The sequence below is a fragment of the Nyctereutes procyonoides genome, unplaced genomic scaffold (genome assembly GCF_905146905.1).
Source record: "Nyctereutes procyonoides isolate TBG_1078 unplaced genomic scaffold, NYPRO_anot_genome, whole genome shotgun sequence".
In the NCBI taxonomy this organism is placed as follows: Eukaryota; Metazoa; Chordata; class Mammalia; order Carnivora; family Canidae; genus Nyctereutes; species Nyctereutes procyonoides.
This window is the reverse complement of record NW_026575122.1, coordinates 33,522,378-33,545,880: the sequence shown is the minus strand read 5'-3', so window position 1 is coordinate 33,545,880 and position 23,503 is coordinate 33,522,378. Positions and strand designations below refer to the sequence as shown.

The 23,503-nt window shown below is 36.3% G+C and overlaps 1 protein-coding gene across 7 annotated transcripts in view; it reads right to left on the bottom strand.

Annotated features, from left to right (window-relative positions):
* Positions 1 to 23,503, bottom strand: part of ATP2B1 (ATPase plasma membrane Ca2+ transporting 1) — a 128,361-nt gene that overhangs the window by 14,088 nt on the left and 90,770 nt on the right. For all 7 annotated transcript variants that reach the window (XR_008665881.1, XM_055336327.1, XM_055336322.1 and 4 more), the window contains exons 8-18: positions 23,047 to 23,208; positions 21,160 to 21,374; positions 18,504 to 18,746; positions 16,944 to 17,185; positions 14,164 to 14,401; positions 9,364 to 9,543; positions 8,604 to 8,691; positions 8,128 to 8,234; positions 1,709 to 1,900; positions 1,257 to 1,470; positions 603 to 814 (exon numbers count right to left, since the gene is read on the bottom strand). Coding sequence is in view for 6 of the 7 variants with exons in the window: in XM_055336327.1 (XP_055192302.1) it covers positions 603 to 814; positions 1,257 to 1,470; positions 1,709 to 1,900; positions 8,128 to 8,234; positions 8,604 to 8,691; positions 9,364 to 9,543; positions 14,164 to 14,401; positions 16,944 to 17,185; positions 18,504 to 18,746; positions 21,160 to 21,374; positions 23,047 to 23,208 (2,093 nt within the window). In the remaining variant the exon portion in view is untranslated. The remainder of the gene's footprint in view (positions 1 to 602; positions 815 to 1,256; positions 1,471 to 1,708; positions 1,901 to 8,127; positions 8,235 to 8,603; positions 8,692 to 9,363; positions 9,544 to 14,163; positions 14,402 to 16,943; positions 17,186 to 18,503; positions 18,747 to 21,159; positions 21,375 to 23,046; positions 23,209 to 23,503) is intronic.

Sequence of the window (23,503 nt, the reverse complement as noted above, 5' to 3'; positions counted from 1 at the left end):
GTTATATTCAGATTTTCAATTATGTGGGTGGGCTGGATAGGGAGAGGGTGTGTTTGGTGCCCCTATCCCATGTTGTTCAAGGGTCAACTGTATAATAAAATAAAAAACTGGCACATACCAAATTAGGAAGCAGCATTCAGAATCATGTGAAATTTAGAATATTCATTTCAAGTACTATTATTTAATAAACTCAACCACAGACATACAATTACTATCAATTGCTAGAAGCAATTAAGTCATCACTCTAGCTAGACCAGAAACCAGGAAACAGTAAGATTTACCTTAAATAACATTAAAATTATAATAGTTTTGATAATGACATAGAATGATCAGTAATAGATTATGTGTAAAGTACCACAACCACAGAATCAGTAGTGCAATTAACATAGTATTAGCTAATATGCTCTGCTCATATGTGGAATTTCAGGATAGAGCATATTTCCACTTGAGATAGGATATTTAAAACTATTTAGGCGTCATTAAGACCATACAAAGAAGCCCCACACATACAGCAGTCAAGCAATTTCTGGAATAAGCTACCTGTTTATCTAATATTTCCTACATAATAATCAAATTTGAAACTATCTTTTCCAATTACCCACCTGTACCACAAAAGTGCCTAAAACAATTGTGCAGAAGATGGCATTATTAAAGATTCCTTCGAACACATTTCTTTCACCGTGAATTTTCCGGGCATTTATTTCGTTGAAAAGTTGCATCAGCACAAAGGTATTAAAAACAATGGTATAATGTTCTGAAGGAGGAGCATGCAAAGGAGCATTTCTTCCACTATCAATATCGAAAAACTTTTCTCCTGAAAGAATGAAAAATTACTATTCTGTAGTTATCATACAAAATAACTTAACATTTTAAGAAAAGTATGCAATAATACAACCTAGCCAAACCTTTATTTGATCTCAAATGACAGCATAGGGAAAGTTGGAAGAAACCTGGGGTTATCTTGTACAACTCTCTTATTTTATAGATGTGGACACCGAATCCCAAAATTATGATATCTAAGTTATTGTGGAGCCAGAACAAAAAAAAATAAAATAAAATCAGGCTCTCTTTATTTCCTCCCACTATTTATCATAGTTCTTCCCTAAGCATCATCCACTGACAAAAAGTATAAAGTAAAGATAAACAGGCAAACAGAACAACTTATGTTCCTGAAGAATTTGTAACATTAAAACATCTGGGATTATATTAGCTTGGAACAAAAACCAACGAAGCTTTATCAGGCATTGAATTCTTACCAGCAAATAAGAGTGTAAAGACTACTACAAGTTGATAGAATGCATGACCCAAAATATTCTTCATCATCGTGCGTGAGATGAGAGGCTTATTTCTACCATAAGGCTTCCGAAGCAAGAGAGATTCAGTGGGGGGTTCAGTTGCCAGAGCCAGGGAAGCGAGCGTATCCATTATGAGGTTTACCCACAGCATCTGCACAGCCTTAAGCGGTGAATCCTAGAAAAGATAGGTTTCCTAATAGACATTCACAACTATTCAGGGACTCAGCAATTCTCAGGAAGCCTTTTGTATTTAAAAACTTAAAGAACAGAACAGGATTACATTTTCATATTAATTAACCTACAATATTAATAAGCTTCAGGTTATTCAAATATTTAAGTACTTTAAAACAGAAGATTATACACACTTTTGCTTTAAAAACAGGTATGTTTTAATAGAAAAACTGTGAACCTACTTGAGTAATACAGGCTCCCGTGAAAGCAACTATCACGGCTACCACGTTAACAGTGAGCTGGAACTGAAGAAATTTTGAGATGCTGTCATACACATTTCGCCCCCACATAACTGCCTTAACAATGCTTGTAAAGTTGTCGTCTGTGAGAATAATATCAGATGCTTCTTTAGCTACATCAGTTCCAGCGATACCCTATTAAAAAAAATTCTGTGGATTAGAGTAAATATTTAAAACATAACTTTTAAACATCTGAAAGGGTGGTGTACAATAAACCAAAATTTACCCTTATACTTAATAACCAATGACTTAAAATTTACTGTAAAAGAAAATAATAGTTATTCCAAGAGATCTCTCAGAAAGATATTTCATCTAAGCAAAAATCAAAGAATAAGGTACTGAAAATAAAATTCAAACTGGGTTTAAAAAAGAAGGAATGAACACAAGCATCATCAAAAGTTCCTCCGAAATGTCACACAAGAAGTAAAAACTCAAAATCAGACTTAGTGGGAAAGGAGATATTGTAAGGAAATATTTTTTTAGTTTTTTTTTAAAGATTATTTATTTATTTATTTATTTATTCATTCATTCATTCATTCATTCATTCATGAGAGACACACAGAGAGAGGCAGAGACATAGGCGGAGGGAGAAGCAGGCTCCCCATGAGGAGCCCGATGTGGGGACTGAATCCCAGGACCCCGGGATCACGCCCTGAGCGAAAGGCAGACACTCAACCGCTGAGCCACCCAGGCGCACCCCTATGGGAAATCTTAAGAGGCTGGAAAGGAGATAACCAAATAGTAAGCAGGTTGGCAGACCCCAGAGAGCTGAATCCTAAGCCAACAGTGGGGAAAGCAGAGAATTAACTTTTTTTTTTGTACAACAGAACTCTCCTGTATAAGGCTCAGTACTTGGCAGCAGCATTGGAAAGAGGATTGAAGGTGTGAATAAAAATAGAAGCATTTCTTTAAAGTCTACCAAAGAAAAAGAACCCCGGAGGTTCAAACTAAGAACTATGTCCACCAAGAGTAGAATGGGATGCATTAATAAGTTGTGGATTGATAAAAAAACAAGTGAACTATGGCGACAGACAACACAGATGAACCTCATATGCATAATGATGAATAAAGGATGCTGAACTCAAAACACATAATACAAGACTTTTATGTTCACAGTTTGAGACAAAAGTTATCTTCAGAACCCTAGTTATGTGTGCAGACAGACAGGGCAATGATTAGAAGACAGTGTGATCAAAGCATCTACGGGTACAGGTAATACTCTATTTCTTGCCTTGCACTGAACAGGTCTGCTCACTTGTGATAATCCATTTAGTTGTGCATTTATGACTTAGTCACTTTTCTGCACATGTGTGATATGTTAATAACAAAATGAAAAGAAACGGCAAGTAGATCAAGGCCTCTTCCCAAGTCCATGCAACCAAGTGGCAATTTGCCATGCCCTCTGGCCTGTCAGAAGACTGCCTGCTAAACTCTGAGAGGGTATGACAAAGAAGGTCCAGGCGGGAGGTACCCAGCCCCGCTGAGTATAGGGGGTTGAGAGCAACTGTTTAATTGAGTGTTGAGACCACCACCCTCTTTTCTCTACTTGTTCCTCAGAACATTGGTATTCAGGAGTGTCCTCCACGTAGCAGATTTGAAGATTCTTTTCTGGGAAATCTGATCATCTGAAGAGAAACAACCTAAAAATACTGCTACTCAAGGTACACTAAAGGAACTAAAACAGCCAAGCCAGATCACTTTACTGAGAAGCTTCTGGTTAACAAATCCTACCCACAGGCCCAAGGCTTTCCAGCTTCCTGCCGCTAAATAAGCACAGAAAACCAAGAATCAATCACCTGCCATCTGAGGAAATGCTAACCTTAAAGACAGACTAAACCAAAAGGCAAATAGAAACATAGACTCTGCAGAGACAAAAGCTTATTTAAAAAAGTCAAAACCTTAAAAAGGTAAAAGATACATCAATGAAACATGAATAGGATGCTAAAACAAGAACAAAAAACAGATCCAAAAATAACTCTTGGAAATTAAAAACAATTTCACAAAGTTGAATGTGAGTTTATTTCACAGTAGAAAGTTGTTCTGCAAGAAACCATCATTACATTTCAGAAGACTGGGGACTAAGGAGAGACGTGTATATCTCCAAAAACAGAGAGGTTCAAAATTCAGAATGGTATGTGACAATAAGGGAGGAATGAATTCAAAATTCTGAGCGAAAAAATGATTTTCAAACTAGACTTTTATATCAAGTCAAATTAAGAATCAAGAGTGAGAAAAGGGGAGAGAGTTCAGTCATAAAAGTTATGAAAAAGTTTGACTCTCATGACTTTTTTTTCTCAGGAAGCTACTGGAGAAGATAGTGTTACTCCATGAGGGAGTAAATCAAAACAGACGATGACATCGAGTCCAGGAAATACCAGGTCCGACATGAGAGAGAAAAAGGAAATCCTCAGGTACGGAGGAAAAAAACAAGACAGCTGGTAGCAGGCCTAGCAAAGAATCCACAAACATGTTGGAAGATCTGGGAGAGGTATATCTAAGAAGGTAAAAATTTAAAAAGTGCCAGGTGATTCTAACATAAAGAATGGAGGATTTGGTAATGAAGTCAGCGTTAAGTACACAGGAGAACTAAGTACAAAAGTGAACAAATTTAAAAAAGCACAACGGATTTAAAACTAAAACAAAACAGATTTAAAACATGAATGAAAAAGAATTTATAGAGACTACTTCAAGGAAGTAAGAGTCATTATGGCAGACTACACGGTTCAGCTGAGAACAGCATCTACAGTCACAATAAGGACTGTACACTGGTCTATCCGAAATCATGATCGAATTCGGGTGGAGGAGGACAGGATAGGTGGTGTGCAAGTGCACATTAGGGAGGTGACAGTGGTGTGTGCCCGGTATGCTAAATCCTTATCTTCTTTAGTGAGAAGTCAATAGCAAGTGCTTTGTATTAAACAAATAAAAAAAAAAAGCACCATCATGTCATGTCGATATATAGGGGCAAATAATTAAGGGAAACAAACAGCTAAAACAGTTGGTTTCCTTTTGTCAAAAAAATGAACCGAGAGAAATAATATGTGGTAGGGGACTTAAGCAGTAAATCTTATAAAAATGATTTGACTCTTTAAATGCATTTACTGTTTTTGATAAACACCAAAACAGAGTTCAAATCAAGCTTTTTTCAAAAATATTCAACGAGGGAACAATCTTAATTTATAATTGTAGCCTCTAGCTTCTAATCGGAATATTTTACTTTCAATGTGCAACATCCTTGACACATCTAAGCCTCACAGGTTTTCCTGTCTCTAATCATTCCGTCTTTTTCAAATGCAAATCTCATCACTTCCTTGTTCAAAATCCTTCAAAATTTAAAAAGTAATTTTGAGATGTTAATTGGTGTCCAAATAAAAATGAGTTCCATTGTCAAGTAAGTTTGGGGAACTTCCATCAGAAAAAGTTAAACAGCTTTTTTTATGAGCTTCCCTGAGCTATGTGCTGCCATGTGAGTCTCTAAACTTCTTTTATTCCACCGGAAGCCTGCTTGGGAAGGGCTGCTCTATGGATGAAAAAACAAAGTCCTTATCTCAGTATTCAAGGCCCTTTGCAGGTGCCACTTGTCAATCCTCCCTGCTTCGTAGTCCATTCCCCTCCAAGAGGACAAGTTCAACTTCTTATAGGTCCCAAGGGTCTCCGGGCTGTACTTCTGCATCTCCTCTTCCCCATCCCTCAACCCAAATGGCACTTTTCTCAGAAAACCTTTCCCAGTCCCTCCAGGCAGTCTTCCTCCTTGCTGCACTGTCTTGTTTGGCAGCACTGGCCTGCCACTACACTCTGATTATTTATTTCTCTGCATGCTGAGCCTTCAGAAGACAACTACTCACTTCTATGTCTCTGGATCGGAATACTGAAAACAGCTTCTTAGTGTCTGGAGAATAAACAAACAAACCCTTTATTGATCCAAAATTTAAAAAGATAGTATTTTAATTACCTCAGGGAAGAGTTTACTACCAAAGATGTATTTGGTTATAGAAATCCATCACAGCATTTAGGCTTTGAAGACAGAAATATCTGCATGTTATGGTTTACTGAATTTTGATAAGAATAATGTAATACAATAATATAATCATATTTTAAATGTACCATAGAGGCTTGCAATTGAAAGGAATTTATGGAGAGTGGCTATATAGAGATAAAGCCAGAGCTCTCTGCAAGCTAGTAATGTACTTAATATTAGAGTCTTTTTGTAAATCTTAATTTTGTCATTCAGTTTTAGAATATGAAATTGAAAAACTGAATAAATACACAGAGTAAACTCAAGCTTGACTGAACAAAAGTACTTTGAAGTTCAATTATTCTTTCTCTGTCTTTTAAAACAGATTGAGATTTTTGATGTGCTTAAAAAAAAAAAAAAAAAGGTGGTAAAATGGACCTAAAACCTTAGGACTTAAAAATGAAACAAAGCAGGGCAGCCCCAGTGGCCCAGCAGTTTAGCGCTGCCTTTGGCCCAGGGTGTGATCCTGGAGACCCGGGATTGAGTCCCACGTCAGGCTCCCTGCATGGAGTCTGCTTCTCCCTCTGCCTGTGTCTCTGCCTCTCTCTCTCTCTCTCTCATGAATAAATAAAATCTTAAAAAAAAACAACAACAAAGCAGCCACTGTATTGTGTTTCTATTTGTAATACTGTATTAACCTGTATGTACTGAAAGCCCTTAGCATCTGCCTTCAACACTGAAATTTTGGTAAGAAAGCTTTTTATTTTTAAAAATGCACTGTATGTAAAATGCCTTCCTGGTCAGCTGTCCTGATGAAAGGGAGAGTCCTGCTAAATGCTCAAGAGCAGCAGAGAGTGATTTTGTGTTCCTAAAGTGAACAATGATCCAATTTGCCCACAGCCAAAGGAACAGTACTTAAATATTCCTTTCTCCCTTCAGCTACTTTTCACAAGTCTTCAGAAGTTCAAATGTGCTGCCAACCATAATGAGCCTGGAATAGGGTAGGGTGGGGATCTCTGGGTTCACAGCTATTGGCTTAGGGCAGTTCACCCACATAATTTCCTCTTTCCCTCTCATGCCTGTTGAAAGCTGCCACCATGGTGATGGTTCTCCTAAACTCCTATTTTAGCAGTCACAGTATCAGGGGGACAAATCATACAGATAAACACTGGTACACATAAATATTCTAGTCTCTGAAATCTGTGGGGCAGGACTACGTTTCAGAATTCAAGTTGCCTATATTTTACAAAGATAATGAGGCACTTATCTTCCATCACAAGTTTTCCCAGAGGGGGTTAGTATCCCATAAAAACATATTATCTATATAATGGCTATGAATATTTAAGTGGGACAAATAACTTCCTCATATCTGTTCAGAATAAGTTTTGGAGTCAAATGAGTCTATTGCAAATTTAGAAAGAAATTTCAGTTTTCAGATTTTTAGATTTGAGAATTGTGATTACGGACTTGTAGTTTCAAAAACTTAAATAGAATACTTAAATTTTCTATGGCACCGAAAGTACAAAGATTCATTCCAACACTGAAAAGCTTCAGGAAATCGATTCAGAGATATAAAACAACCTAATTTCAATCATTAAATATTTATGTAGCATATGTATTTCATGTTATAAATTTTAAATACTTCACCCATACTATGGCTAGAGTATAAAAATATAATAATGAAATGCTGAAATTTTCTAGCACTTTAAATAATCAAATATAAATTGAAGAATCTGGGGGGTGGGAAGCAGATTTTTTCTAATCCAAATAGGATTAGAGCTATTATATATGAAATAATGACATCCAGTTACTCTTAACAGATGTTTGCAGTTGAAGGGAAGATTCTCAATTATATTTTTAACTTACACACACACAAAGACAAATACTTTCTAATTGTTCAAAGCCTGTCTCCTGCTTAAGAAGACCACTGTGTAAGGTTCAGATCAGATGACAGATACTTAAATATTTTGCAGAGTACAAGGCAAATGATGATGCTATAGTTCTTTCAGAGTCATCTTCTAGACAGATTTCACTGCACAAAATGAACGTGGTTACAAGCTACTCAGACTTATACTCCAGTTTAGGCGCAGACATTTTCACTCAAATCTTGAGGGACAGTGTATACAAGGCGCCTGGGTGCCTCAGTCAGTTAAAGTGCCTCACTTTGGCCCTGGTCATGATCTCAGGGTCCTTGAATCAAGTCTCTGTGTCAGGCTCCACCCTCAGTGGGAGTCTGCTTTTCCCTCTCTCTCTCCCTTTGCTCCTGTCCACACTCATGCTCTCTCCATCAAACTCAAAAATAAATAAATAAATAAAAATTAAAAAAAAAATCAATAGCAATCTAGCAACAAACAACTCAGCCAGAAAATTACAGCTGAATACTTAAAAATGTTAGTTAGGTTCCTACCATTGCAAATCCAACATCAGCTTTCTTTAGGGCTGGGCCATCATTTGTACCATCACCAGTTACAGCTACAACCTGGCGTTGTTCTGACACAGTGCTGTCAATTATACCTGAAACAAAAGTAAATATTTGTGCTGTAAAAATATCACCTGTAATTAATAAGGTGATTCTGCAGAGTACCTTGACCAGCCAGTTTTACAGACTTGAGGTTAAAAACAAACAAACAAATATAGAGAAATGAAAACTGCTGAGATGTTGGACAAGGACCCAGTCCAGAAACTAAGGTTACATTAGGAGCCATATCCTGTTTTAATGAAGATAATCACAGTTCACTGAAGGTATCAAAAGGAAATGTACTTCGGTTTTATTGGAAAAGATAATATCCAAGATTCAATCTATTATTCTCAATCTATTACCCCTTTAGGAAACAACACATTTCTGTATCAACAGATTGTGAGGTAACTGGAAAATCTACTCACCTTTAACCAGTGTATGTTTGTCAGTAGGAGATGATCTTGCAAGTACTCGAAGCTTTGGCCAAATCTTGTCTATCCGCTCTTGCTCAATCTATAAAAGTTTGTGAAAGTTATAATGTACCCAAACCTAGTTTTATAATTCCCAAATTAGCTATCTGGCATATGTATCAGCAGTTCTCAACAGCGTGGTTAACAGACCAGCACCATCAGCAACTTGAGGGAACTTGTCAGAAATGCAAATTTTTTATAGCAAGGGCCCAAGCCTATCATCTTCTCAAATCCTTTGGGTTGGGGACCTAGCAATCAATGTTTCTAAAAGGCTCTCTAGGTTACTTTAATGCATACTCAAGGTTGAATACCACTACTGTATATACGTATCATTATAAGATCAAATTTTAAAAATCTTACCACACTGCCTATGAAAATAAAAACTCCTTAACATAGTATAAAAAGTGCAGCATTTGAGTGCCCTAAAATATGTTCTATCTAACAGCCTTTTCAAACTCTTCCTCTCATACTTATTTGTATTATACTTCTGAAATTGACCTAGACTGGGGGGAGGGAGGGGAGTGCTCACTCCCTTTAGGATAAATTTATCACTAGTCTCTTTCACTTCCTAAAACGTTAGTGTTTTTGCTTCTTAGATGCAGGCCACATTTCTTCACGTGTGATGCCTAACATAGTGCATATTTACTGCTATTTGTTGAGTGAAATTCCTAATACATGAAACATATAGCAACATAAAACCTAAAGAAACCCTTACCTCTCCTTTTTCATTTCGTATTCTTCGGTTGAAATCTTTACCTTCTAGGCATAGAAAATCTTCCCCGGGATGTAAAATACCACATTTGGTAGCAATCGCCCGTGCAGTATTAATATTATCACCGGTGACCATCCGCACAGTAATTCCAGCCCTCTGACATTTCTTTATTGCATCTGGTACCTGGTTTATACATATATATATAAAAAAATTCATATTATAAAGAAAATTAGTACTTCCAAAGGAAAAAAAAATCCCATTGAACAAGTAATGCGTGACTTGCATAGTCCCACACATAATGACTATTTTAATTTCATCTCAAGATACTCAGTATTTCTTGAATTACTCCCAATAATCTCTTCTTTTCTCTTTTACTGTCACAGTCCTAGTCCAGGCTTCATTTTCAGTTGTGATCCCATTTAATTTGTTTGCATTATTTATTTGTAGAGGGCTTCTTAAAGTGCCCCCCTCTCCAAACATTATGCAATTCTTTCCTGACTGGCTTTCTACCTTTCTGGTTTTACTGCCCAGAACACACCACAGTAAAATGTTGGTGTGTTCTTTAGGGTTGTGAGTGGCTCACTTAACCCTCCTCTCCTCTCTTCCACTGACGTCTTATCTTCTAAGGATGTCTTTTCTTATTCTTGTACCTTTAAATGTCATGTATGTGCTAATAATTTTCAAAACTACATTTTGTCCCACCTCACTGCGAGTGCTGCATTCCTAATTCCATCAGAGAAGTGGATAGTGGAATCTGGGTGTCCAAAAAGGACGATGTTTTTGAAAACCTAACAGAAACCTAAGGGCCACCTGACCTCATTCATCTCTCTTACCCTATTCATCTTTAAAGGACAAGGAGTCCCGTGGATTCTACCTCAAACCTACCCTGTGCCTTGTCTCCCCTGCTGGTTGTACAGAAATGGCTTTGTAAGTGGTATCCCTGCCCTTATGTTCCTCCTGTAAAACATCTGATGTACTTAATGACAGAATTATTTTTCTAATAGGTCTTCTTAAAAATACATGATTCCTCTTCTGTTACACTATAAACTGCAAAGTTCTTAGTATAATACAGTATCACACTTGAACCTCAGAATAGTTTTCTAGATTTATCTAAAAATTTTCTCTACTACACAACTTGATGGATGAATCATCTGTATACTGTTTGTGTCTCCGCTTCTCATGATTCCCTTTGCCTAGAAAATACTTCCGATTCTTCCCTAACCAGGAACTCCATACTGATTCCTTTTGAGCAAAAGATGCAAATGCAAATTCCTATAACATAAACGAGAGAAACACTGACAGTTACAAACCCAAGACTAATGCCTAATGAGAGCTATTTGGCTTTAGCCTTTATTTTATGGTAGAACAGACATCCAATGTTGACAGAACCTACCACTTGAAGAGAAAGCAGAAACCTACATTTGTGTACACTCTCTCAATATATAATGCTTTAAACACACATACCACACACCCCCCCACATGGTCCAAGGAAAATCTGACTGAAGGCTAAATTTGGCCTTGCAGGTGGATGGTTTATGACTTCTACTGTAAATACTGTTTAACTGTAATGTCTCTGCAAGCAGCTTTCATGGCCTATCTAGACAAAACTGTGTCTTCACATAGCACACACTTCTATTACTTAAAAAGAAAAATCAGTATTCAATTTTGAAAACATCAGTTTGCTGTATAAATGGAATATATGCTCTGTTACCTCATGAGATAAAAAGTAACCCAAAATTGTTCACCCAAGCACTCATGATTGGGTGGTATCCTGAGATCATATGGGAAAAGGGGGACAAAGAATAATTGGGAGAAACTGGTCTCAGGTTAAAACCATGTGACAAGTAATATTTAAGAAGGGCAAATTAACATTTATTAATGGCTCACTAACCATACCAAATACCACTGCACAAAGCTCACAAACCACTTCCATTTTTACAGATAAGAAATTGAAGAGAAGTCAATTATCTTGTTCAAGTACCTATGCATATGCAATAAAGCTGGATTTATTCTAGATATCTAATTAATCAAAATCCTCTATATCAGAAATGCATAGTCCAGAATACCCACTCAGAGAAAGCTGCTTTATATTACACTGTCTCACTTTAGTTTCAAAATACCCACCTCATTTTGTGATACTAAAAAAAAATTAAGTGCCACTTTCAGGTTTAAAAAAAGATGAAACTCTCCATCAACCTCAATGATAACAGCAATCTATTTTCCAAAGGACAAAGTTGTAGACACCCTGATTTAATAGCACATTTAGGTAGGAGTTAAGCCATAAATCAATGTATAAAACGTTGGTTTCCCTTTGACCAAAAGTTGGTAAACATTACCCACCTGGATATTTCATCATTTCTAAATAGGCTTCTGATTCTCTTATTCCATTGGTAATGCCATCTACCACTCACCCAGTGATGCAAGGAGACTGACTGTGCCTCCTCTAGAAGACATCTAATTGTGGAGCTATACTTTCCTCAGGAAATCTCCCAGAAACCCTCATGTGACTATTCCAGCCTAGGCCACTTTCAGGCTACTAGGTCCAAATGCCTACCTGACATATATTTGGATGTTTCAGACACCTCAACAATGTCAAAATAGTAAATCCCAACCCAACAGATTCATTCCTATTGGTTCTACCTCCATTTACTTTGAATTCATCCCTTTCTTTTCATCTTCCCTGCCACACTAAGTGTAGTGATATGTCATGATCATCTCTTGCTTGGAATCACTGCAATAATCTCCTGGCTTCCCTGCTTTATTTCCTCTATTTCTTACACAGTATCCAAAACAGTATTTTAACACAAATTATGTCACTTCCCAGTCTGAATTTTTAAAATTACTTCCCAGTGAGTTTTAGAATAAAATTCAGAACTCTCCTTGTCTTTTAAGACCAAAGGTAATCTTATCTGCCCCTTCTTGTCTAGGCTTATGGCCATACTGGCTTCCGTTCTATCTTTGAAATAGCTAGTATTTCCTCATCCTTGGCCCTTTCTCTGCATTTTCTGTTCCATTTGCCAGGAATATTCTTCTTGCAACTGCTAATATGGCGGGCTCCCTTTTAGCCATCAGATCTCAGTTCAAATCCTCAGATTTCCTGATGTGGTCTCTCTCAAGTTAACTAATTTCACCCTCTTTGAGCACATCCTTTATAGCCTTTTCACACTTGGAACTGTCATCTGATATTACCCTCCCAATCCCTTCATAGGCCAGCCACAATATAAAGCCCCTGAGGGCAGGGACCAAGTCTTATTCCTTACAGAATATATTTTCACTTGGCATATTATCCAAGTACTTATCATTTTGTCTGTTTGGTTGTCTTACTTCTCCAGAAGACAAACTTCGTGAGTATTTTGTTCACTGCACTATTTCCAGTTCCTAAAAATATACCTGGTACTACACATTGGATGTTGAATCAACTAGCTGAGAGTCACTGAACAAAAAAGCTGTTATTGCCTTTGTGCTTTTACTCATGTTACTTCTTTGCTCAGAATGAACTTACAACTGTCCCTTGTGGTCCAGTTAACACTGCATCCATTAAGACTCAGATCAGGTAATTAACCTCTCAGAAGTCTTACATGACCCCTTGAGTGGGTAACAGAGCCTAGCGGTCTTTTCAATACACATGTTTTAGACAAAGACAGGATTTGAACATACTAGTTTAGTTCTGTGGTCCAGAGCTAACGTCTACATACCTCAATTTTTTTTTCATCTTGTTAATTGAGTAAGTCACAGAGGTGAACATTAAATGAAATAACACACATAAGCAGGTGGCATAGTATCTAGCACAAAGTAAGAATTCAATAAAAAGATGCTATTGCTTTAAACAAAGTTGGGAACTCATGTTCTGTGCCTATATGACACGCTCTAAATAAATCTAACGATGTACTAACATCATGGGTTATATTTACATGTTTGTTCATTCTCACCCAAGTGTGACTTCTTTGAGGCCAGGGAATAGATTTCAAAAATCTTTATGTCTATGGTACCCTAGTATAATGCTTGGCACATAACAGGCATAGTTGCTCAATACATTTTAAAATAAATGATTTAACAAAGAAAAGTCCAGAGATGCATACTGTCAAATACGACAACAGGATGTTTATATTTAAAATAATAAAATTCAAAAATTCCATTTTTCAGTTGTACTAGCCACAAAAACTCAGTATTTACATGTGGTGAGGAGCTACCATAGTAAACAACATATAGAAAACTTCTATCACCGTGAGAAAATTCTACTGAACAGGGCTGGTTAGAGACTGAAAACAAGTAACTTATTGCATCTATTATTTAATATAAATATCAATTGAAAGGGTCGCCTGGGTGGCTCAGTGGTTGGGTATCTGCCTTTGGCTCAGGGCATGATCCTGGGGTCCTGGGATCGAGTCCCACATCGGGCTCCCCATAGGGAGCCTGCTTCTCCCTCTGCCTATGTTCCTGCCTCTGTGTGTCTCTCATGAATAAATAAATAAAATCTTTAAAAACAAAATAAAGATGTAAAGGACTTAAAAATAAAAAAATACGTGAATAAATATCAACTGAAAAACCCACCCAGTTCAAGGCATTGTGCTAGGTTATGGTACTATCAGCACATAAGATCCCAAAGAGAAGTGGTCTAATTAAAAACTGTCAATAAGTAGCATATACATCACTAGCACTATTTTTTCACCTGTTTTGGATTCACCCAGGAAAAGAATAAAAACACAAACACCAAGAATGTACTAGAAAGCTGGTTCCAGTCAGTGCCTGGATCCCCTAGGGTTAAGAGATTCTGCACATGCAGAGCACAGAACGTTTCACCACCTCAGGTCTCACAGGGTCTTCAATCCCCACAACAGCAATGCACGTAAGGCCGGTGACAATATCATTTTCATTATCCCACTCTGGTTCAGGTTCTCCTGCTGGGAAATCTCTGAATGCAAGACATATGGTTCTCAAGCCTTCTGATGCCATCGGTTCAATCACTGTTTTTACAATATCATCACGGTCCCTTGGTCTGAATACTTTTGCCTCACCATTAGCACTCAAGATTTTGAAACACCTAAAAGGAAATGTTGAATCCAAACATCAATAATTAATAAAATTAATGGTTAATGCCATTTAAGTGAATTGGAAGGGCTAGAAATCATGGGATGTGACATCTGGAATTTAGAGAATTGTGTATGTTGCATTTCTACAGACTTAAATCACATTTGCTTTTTACCCTCCCCTTTACACAACAGTTCTAATCTTTATGGTTCTCATTTGACAGTTCTCCACTTTATCAGTTACTCTAGATATTCTCTAAACCTTTTCTTTTGGAAATGCAATGCTTTTAAATTTTCACAAATAATCTGGTTTCCTCTAGTGGCAGAGGAGAATAAACTACACACCTGCCCACCTTGGTACAGAATTAGGCATTAACTTTAACATAAAATACGCAAGTATTTTTCTTTTAAAGTAAAAAGTCAAGTTCAATCAACCCCTTACCTGAGAAGTTGTTTCATCACCTATATTGTTTTATATAACCATGAAAGAAAAAAATAACTTATTGTTAAAATAAGCATTCTACTGGAATGAGATAATGACAAAAGTTTTATTTTCAGTGACACTAACTACAAACTTTTAATTATGTAGTAAATTGAAGTCACACTATGTACACTTCCCTATTTAAAGTTTATTTTTCATGACTCCTTTCTCTGCTGCTCTCCCTTGGTGATGCCACCTCCTCCTGCTTCTAGGTGGGGGACTCCCAAATCCATATCTTCTGTTTTATTTTCCAAAGCTCTCCATCACTTTGAGGACCTCCATTTGGATGCTGTATCAACACCTTAAACCTACTGCATGCAAGACTAAACACTGCCTCAACATTAACATTCACATTAGCCCCAATAATTTCAATGTAAATCTAAATCTAAAGTGTTTACCTGAACACTTCCTTTTGCCGCATCCACTATATAGCATCAGCTCCTAAGTCCCATAGTATTTGTTTTCTTAATGGTCTCCTAAACGTTGCCTCTCCTTTCTGTTTCCACTGCTACTGCATCCTTCTGGCTCTTACTTCAAGCTAGAGCCACTGTAATAGCTTCTTAATTAATATCTGTCTCCTGTCCATCCTTTCTTTCACCCCAACCCACCTTACTTCCTGATATAAGAATTGTCTTCAATCAGAGATTTGATCCTTCTACTACCTGATAAAAAATACTCCAGTTACATCCTCTGGCCCACTTAATTTTTCCTGCTTATTAGCCTAACGTGTAAGAGCCCCTACGACAAAATATAAGTATTACTGTGGGACTATTTTCTATCAGACTCCAAGCTAGATGTTTCATATGCATTATTTTATTTCACTGTTGCAGTGTTGGTGGCCAAAAAGTTTGATTGGTTTTGATTCAGAATCTCTGTACTACCTATCTGCTGTTCAGCAAGACACGGATGAGACAGATTTCGAACCTTTCACACTGACACCAGATAACCAAGTGTACAGTAAAGGGAAGAAGGCTCTCTGTGGCCTGTGTGTCACAAAAGCCCATTACTACCCAGCCGAACTGTGTGACTAGCCACCTCCCCAACATGGCCTGTGTACTCTCACCTCCTTTCCCTTATGTGGCTTCCTTTACCCTGATGTTCCTACTTCATACCAAAACCTATCTAAAGTGCCACAGCTTTCATATGACAATGATCTCATCTTAAAACTCTGCAACCATCTGTCATATGCTGCCTTTTCAGTAATTTATTTATAGACCTGTTTCGTAAACCTGTTAGAATATAATCTGACAAGTGTTCATCAAGATAACACTGGATTATAATCTCCACAGAAGCAAATTAAAAATAAAGATATTTTAAATGTTATAATTCCAAATGAGCTCTAATTCTCCAAGGCTGCTCTCAAACTGTGTTTTTAAATTCTCTACTTCTCCAGTGGATTTAAAGAAACCAAAATAATTTTAACACCTATAATAACATGCAAACATTAGGGAAATTACACATCAATATGTAATGTCAAAATTGAAACTACTCGTCTATAAAAGGACAGTAAAAGAGAAAGATGACCATTCAAAATGACAGAAGATATTTAAATATGACAGAAGATATTTAAATATGACAATGCAGCAGCATAAACATAAAACCTCACTCTGATACAAAAGAATTCTTAAGATCTAGTGTTCACGCTTTGCTATTCTAAACACTTATCTATAATTCATTCATCACATATTTCGAGCTCACTATCTACAATGTGGTGTTGAAGATCTAGACTTGAGTTTTTCTTCACAGGCAGCCTTTATTTTTCATGATCCTCTATAACAACGGAATCCACATGTCTCAAAACAAAGATCAAGGTTTACTTCAATAAGTCTACCCAATTGAATGTAATGGGCATATTTTCCCTACAGCAAAATACTATGAGATAAAAGGAACCTAAGTACCAAAATGGCAGAGTAGCATGGGCAAGTATCTAGATAGCATTAAAAAATACTGAAAAGCTCTGAAGTCCTATCAAATGCCTGATGTGCACAAAAAAGGAAATAGCAACAGTAATAACATAGTAGGTATTCCATAAAGCAACTATGAGCAATTTATTCATCTAAGCATTTTACTCTTACTTTTTCAGAATTATCTCAGATGCACCCTTGCTGAATATTCGATAACTTCCATCTGAATTTTTCAGGACAGTACTCATGGACTTCCTAACAGAATTGAAGGTGTAGACTTTGTACAGTGCTTCTTCTGGTATTTCATTTCTAACATCCTGATAATCTCGTTTTAAATCCAAAAGAAGTCCCAACAAGGCACATTCAGTTTTATTACCAACATGACGAGGTAATCCACCCTCTTTCTCTGGTGGCTATAAGAGAAAAAGGTTTAGAAGCTAGTATCATCTTGTTTCTCTATGACAGTTTAATTTATAATGTAAAATAGAATGCGACATTCTAAAACAAAACTATATAGGAAATTTCTAGTAATATCAGCATTTCAAAGAGGGACACAAAAAGGTACAGTAGGAAGGATCTCTGGGACGAGAATGACATGGATTCCAATCTCAGCCATGCCAGTTACTAGCTACGTGAATTTAACCCCACTGCTGTGGTCCTTGGCTTAAGCATCTGGAAAACAGGTGCACTTATGACCCAAGAATTATGTGAGATAAAGGTATGTAAAGTTTAAAGCTGGCTCCTAACACAGAGAGATTTAATAAATTTTAATTCTTTTCCTTTTTCTCTTCCTGTTTTCATTGAACATTTATGTTGAGTAATTCAAAATTAAGTCTACTATACAAGTTTTTAAACTTAAAAGAATATGCATTAAAATAAAGCACTGTTGCCTTAAATATATATAAAAGCTTTATTTCCTTCAAAGAATCTTCACAAGTAATTGAATTATCACTACAGTTATAAGGCCAGATGCGATCATCTTTACTTAACAACTGAAGACAGTAAAGCTCAGGCTTTCAGCTAGTAAAAGGCAAAGCTAGATCTAGAACCAGGATCTGGTAACTTTTCAATCTAATAATCCAATTCATGCATATTTTTGCTAGACACCTTGTATTAATTCTGTTCATGGTCTTCATCCATAAATCATTAGAACACATACCAAACTCCAGCAATTCCATACTTTATGTTGCAAATAAGACTTTTAACTTGCAAAGTTAAAAATATTTTATTCTAAGGCAGCACAAAGTCTAAAATTACTTTACTGAGTTAGTTTCAAAAGGTCTAAAGATGAGCCCATTGGTAAGATCTACTAAGAAACCAAACAGAGAATATAGTAAGCATATATAAAAACATATTCATTTAAGTTAAAGTCTGGCTTCAAAATTTTCTTGAGAAAATTGAGTTTACTTTCTATATAGTAAGATAGTCTGGTCTTTCACAAAATAAGCTAAGAATTTAAAATTGAGAACTTGTTCTAGTTATAAGGCTTGAGAGTTTCTGAACAGGGGAAATTCACAATAAAGAAGGAGGAAAACACAAGTAAACCAAGTTTAAGCTGATCAACAGGTTTTACTCGTAACATAAATGGTATAACTATATGACTTTTAAAACCTTAACACATTCAGCTCTCCAATTTATATATAATAAGGGTAGGTCTGAAGAGCTATATATAATCTATTATTACACATTTTAAAACTAATTTTCATATGTAAATTATTAAAGAAACCTTACCAATATTTTTGATGTATAAGCACAATTCACAGAAATTCCTGTTACAAGATAGGACAAAATATTTGGTGGAATAGCTTCTGGTTCAGGAATCTTTTTATAGTGTTTTTCATTTATGTAAGCTTGAACAACAGTCATTCTGTTCATTGTCAATGTCCCTGTTTTATCTGAACAAATAGCTGTAGCATTTCCCATGGTTTCACAAGCGTCCAGATGCCTTACCAAGTTATTATCTTTCATCATTTTCTATGGCGACAAAAAGAAAAAAAAAAAAATCACACACATACACAAAACCACAACAAAAAAAACACTAGTTAAGCAATATATAAAACCAATCATCTCATCACATAAAATTGTAAAGTGCTTTAAATTAAGAACTAAAACTACCAGCTATATACAGGTATACAGTATAAAGCACCAATTTAATACTGGAAGAATTTTACTATATTTGACCTACTTAAATAAGCTAAAGAGCATACTGCCCTTCTGTAGTCTCAATTTTTTTTTTTTACCAGTGCCTAACATAATCTAGTAAGTGAATACAGACACCTGCACTCATATGCAAATCATGTTGACTCTAAGCCTCCCACAGCCTCTGTGAAGTGTCTTCACATTATGTAAGAGCAATGACAATCTGTCCTCCAAGTACAGAGGTACTTGAAGCATTGTAAAAGCATACGACATTTAAGGATTAAGTCTCCTTATAAAGTGGAAAACAAATCACCACGGAAAAAGTAACTTTTATCAGTTAAAATACAGATTTGTGGGCATACGGCTGCCTGATTTTTTTTTTACTCTAACAGACTGAGATAACATATCAAAACCAGAGTGGGTCATTTTTATCTTTTCCATATGCCAGTATACCTGGTATTCTCATCCTTATGATAATCTTTTCCTCTTATTTACAAGAACAAAATAGTTTCTAAAAAACCAAGAGTTTTCACAGTAGCCCCAAAAGGCATTTAAATGAAAATGCTTGATAATTCATTTTCAAAAATGTAGAATGGGTTAAAAACTACATAGAGCTATTTTACAAAGTATGTTCTGTGACTACTAACATGTAGGATACTGCAAAATTGGTTCCTTGAAGAAATAAATATAGGGAAGAAAGGTGTACCTCCCAAATTACTTGTGATTTGCATGAATGTTCAAGATTAAAAGAATAAAGTCCTACAGTGAAAAAAAGGTGCTCAATTTTGCACAGTACTAATAAAGGATGCAGAAAAAGAACAGTAATTAATAAAATATGGGCTAAACATTTGATAAAAACTTAAAGAACAGTAGTTAAAATGCTCTTTATTCATTTTCTATTAAAGAAATATAAATTAATTCTGCCTATATCTTTTTGATCCACTGAAAAATTAATGTTATTGATGACTACTCAAAATGAACTGACAGAACTGATAAAATGAACAGTATCTAAAACTTATCTACCCCAATTATTTCTAATTATTTCAAAACATCAAAAAAAGACAAATAGGTGATTACACTATATTTCATCACACTGAAACATTTACCATTTGAAAGTGAAAGATATATGCCTAAAGAAAATAAACTCAAACAGTAAGCAAAAAATATTCATATCATAATAGGTTTATTGTAAAAATGTGTCGGAATACTGAGGATCAGAGTGCTAAAGCAGAAACTATGACTATTAATATTTCTCATCACCACAGCAATACTATTTAAGAATAGCAAATTTAACATCAGAAAATTAACAAGAGTAGCATTCTTCTTCCCCATTAAGTATAATTTTATCTGCAAAGCCATTTTGAGAGATCAAAATTGCCCTAGCTAAACCTTTTTAAAGATCCAATTCACCTTTTCCATATAAGATATTAAAATTAATTAAAGTATTAATCATCAACCAGATTACAACTTCAGGTAAACAGTAGTGAGCAAAGGAGTCAAAGCTCATTTTTAGCATTCTACTTGGAAAACAAGAGCTGAGCTACCACGGGTAACACTGGAAGAGAATAAAGAGCAGGTAATTCACAGGAAGGAACAAGTAGGCCCCAGATTCTGTGACACATGACAGTGGGGCTGAAGAGGGTGACCAGAGGGAGACAGGTACAAGATGAAGCCCGAGAGGTCAGGAGGGCCACCCTGGGTAGGATATTTTCTAAGTGTTTTATGCTTAGGAAATAATATAGCTGAATTATATTTTAGGAACAGGAGTCTGTCTACCGTGTGGAAGCTCAGCCGTGTTATGATGAGGACAGGAAAGCAGAAACAAGGAGGCCCATGAACTTTGGACTGGAAAGAAGCCTCTTCACTGTTTTCCCACAGGTCAATGACAAGCATTCTTACTTTAATTATAGAGATGGGGGATAGGGAGGTGATGTGACTTGCAATGGAACTACCATACAGTGAAAATTAAACTAGAACTTTGCCTCGCGGTGCTGTGCTTGGTTTTGTGTCAAGAATGCCCTGTGAGGAAGTGTACACATCTTGATGTATATAGACTTTCAACTTGGGGGCAGGGGCGGGGAGCAGCGAGGATGAGGAGACCCGTGATAGCATTTATAAAAGGAATTATAAAATTTATGGAAAACTTCTACTTTCAGAACCAGAAAGAAAAGAGTAACCAGAGATGTGACTTTTCTCCACCAAGGAAAGTTTTGAACTTAGTAAATCCACTTAACCCTTTCCTGCTTACCTTGACTGAATACGCCAGCGAGATAGTGACCGCAAGGGGAAGACCTTCTGGTACCGCAACCACTAGAACTGTAACTCCAATAATGAAGAACTTCACAAAATATTGTATGTAAATTGGTGTGCACTCAGCAAGCCATGGTCTCTTCTGAACCCAGAATGTATCAATTACAAAATATAATACTAGAATGATAACTGTGATGGCAGACATCAACAAACCTTCCAGTATATTAAAAAGAAGAAGAAGAAGAAAAAGAAGAAGAAGAAGAAGAAAGATGCCATTATTTCAGTAGTCAAACACCATTCATTGTCAGTACATATTAGCCACTGGAAGAAATTACCACTGGTTTGATGATACTTACTTAAATTTCTCTGAGAAACTGTTAACTTTTTTTTTTTTTTTTTTGGCACCTAACTCATCATTTGGCATTGTCAGATTTAAATTTCTGCTTCCAAGTATAGCCCTTGTCCCCAGGAGCGCTGGTAGAAAGTGTGATTCCTAGACTTAACTGTATCTTCAGCCTTCTACTAAAGCTAAGACAAAATAATAGGCAACAACAAGGAAATACCAAAAGCTTAGAGTAAGTGGGTACTTTATATGCTGGCAACTGCTTAATGTTGAAAATAGAAGCTGGTAAAAATCTTATCAATGGGGAGACTTGGAATTAAATACTCAATCCTATGTTTTTATTAATAAAATAAATTCTCAATTGTTATTTTTTCATCTATCCTTAGTGCTTCATGTTTTATAAGCCATTTACCTATTTTGTGGACTATTTAGCCTTTTACAAATGTTTACTAAAAAATAAGACAAATCTACATATCTGCACCTAATAATCCAACCATTTTCCCCCATTCCCCCAAACAATCCACCCTTTTCCCCAACACTGAGGCAGGATTACCATTTGGCTATATATTACAAAAAGCAAATATTTGCTATTGGATAAACTTAATTAAGAAAAGAAACAAAAGCCTCACTTTTTCAATATACTCCTAAGAAACAGAAGTATCTAATTTAAGTGATTTTAATAAAAGATGCTGATTCCTCCACTTGTTCTTTCACATAGATGACACTGGAGGGCATGCTCTGTTTTTAGCCAAGAGCTCTGCTTCTGCTCTTTGCCCCCCATAAAAAAGTGGTTGTATTAACAGGTGTTTTGTAGTGAGGATAGCAATTTGGAAACTGGTCTCACCAGGATGGTGCTCTAACTAATCCATTCAATTTAAGTAATTTTAAGAAAAATTTTTTTTTCATCGTCAGTAAAAAGATGAGCAAAATGTGTGGTGAAATTTCTTATTAAAATATAGTCATGGGGTACCTGGGTAGCTTAGTTGATCAAGTGCTTGGCTCTTGACTTTGGCTCAAGTCATGATCTCAGGGTCCTGAGATTGAGCTCTTTATTAGGCTCTGTGCTCAGTAGGGAGTCTGCTTAAGGATTCTCTGCCCCTTCCTCTCCTTCTGTCCCTCCCCCTCACTCATACACATGTACTCTCTTTCTCTCCAGTCTTTCGAAAAAATAAAACACAGTTGAGTAATCTGTTCTGAGAAACTACACTATTAGCATTCTGTCTACTGCTCTCAGTTTTTCTGAGAAATTCACAGATAAAAGTATGGGCTTGTCAACTGGGCAGTCTTCATTCATCCTAACCTGACCACTTATTACGAGTTCCTGCCACATAAAATGGGGATAAGAGTCCCTAAGCTACAGTGATATTATCAGGATCTGTAATAACTCAAAGACCTGGTATATAATGGATAAAACTGAAAATATTTTTAACTCCCTCTCCACCCACAGAGCAACAATTTGCAGCCTCAAGTGGGTCAAAAGATCATTTTCAAGCAGGTTAGCATATTTTAAAAGCAAAACACCTTTTCTTCTGTACATCATACCTGCTTTGCCAATCTGAACAGCCAGCTTTGTAAGTTTCCCTTGTAAGACAGATTTTTCCTTTTTTGGCAAATTTGCTTTCTTTTTGTCTTTTTCATCACCATCTCCACCTTCTTCACTCTTCAAAGGCTGCATTTCCATGGCTGCACCATCCTGGGCTTTTGCTAGATTTAAGAGCAAATAAAACCTCACTACATTTTTAAAGGCACACAAAACTATTAGCATTTTGAAATGATTTCTGAAACCAATCAGTTTCTTACAGAAGCTAGAAAAGATGTAAACATTCAACTTTGTGTGTGCATAGGTATATGTCTAGCCAGAGAAAATAAGACAAGAGTGACATTACTAGGCTGTGAATCTTCATACCAGATTTGAGAATGTTGTGTCAGGTAATAGGGGCGAGGAAGAGGAAGAAACATGGGATCCTTAAACTAAGAACTAAATACCAAATCATTTCTC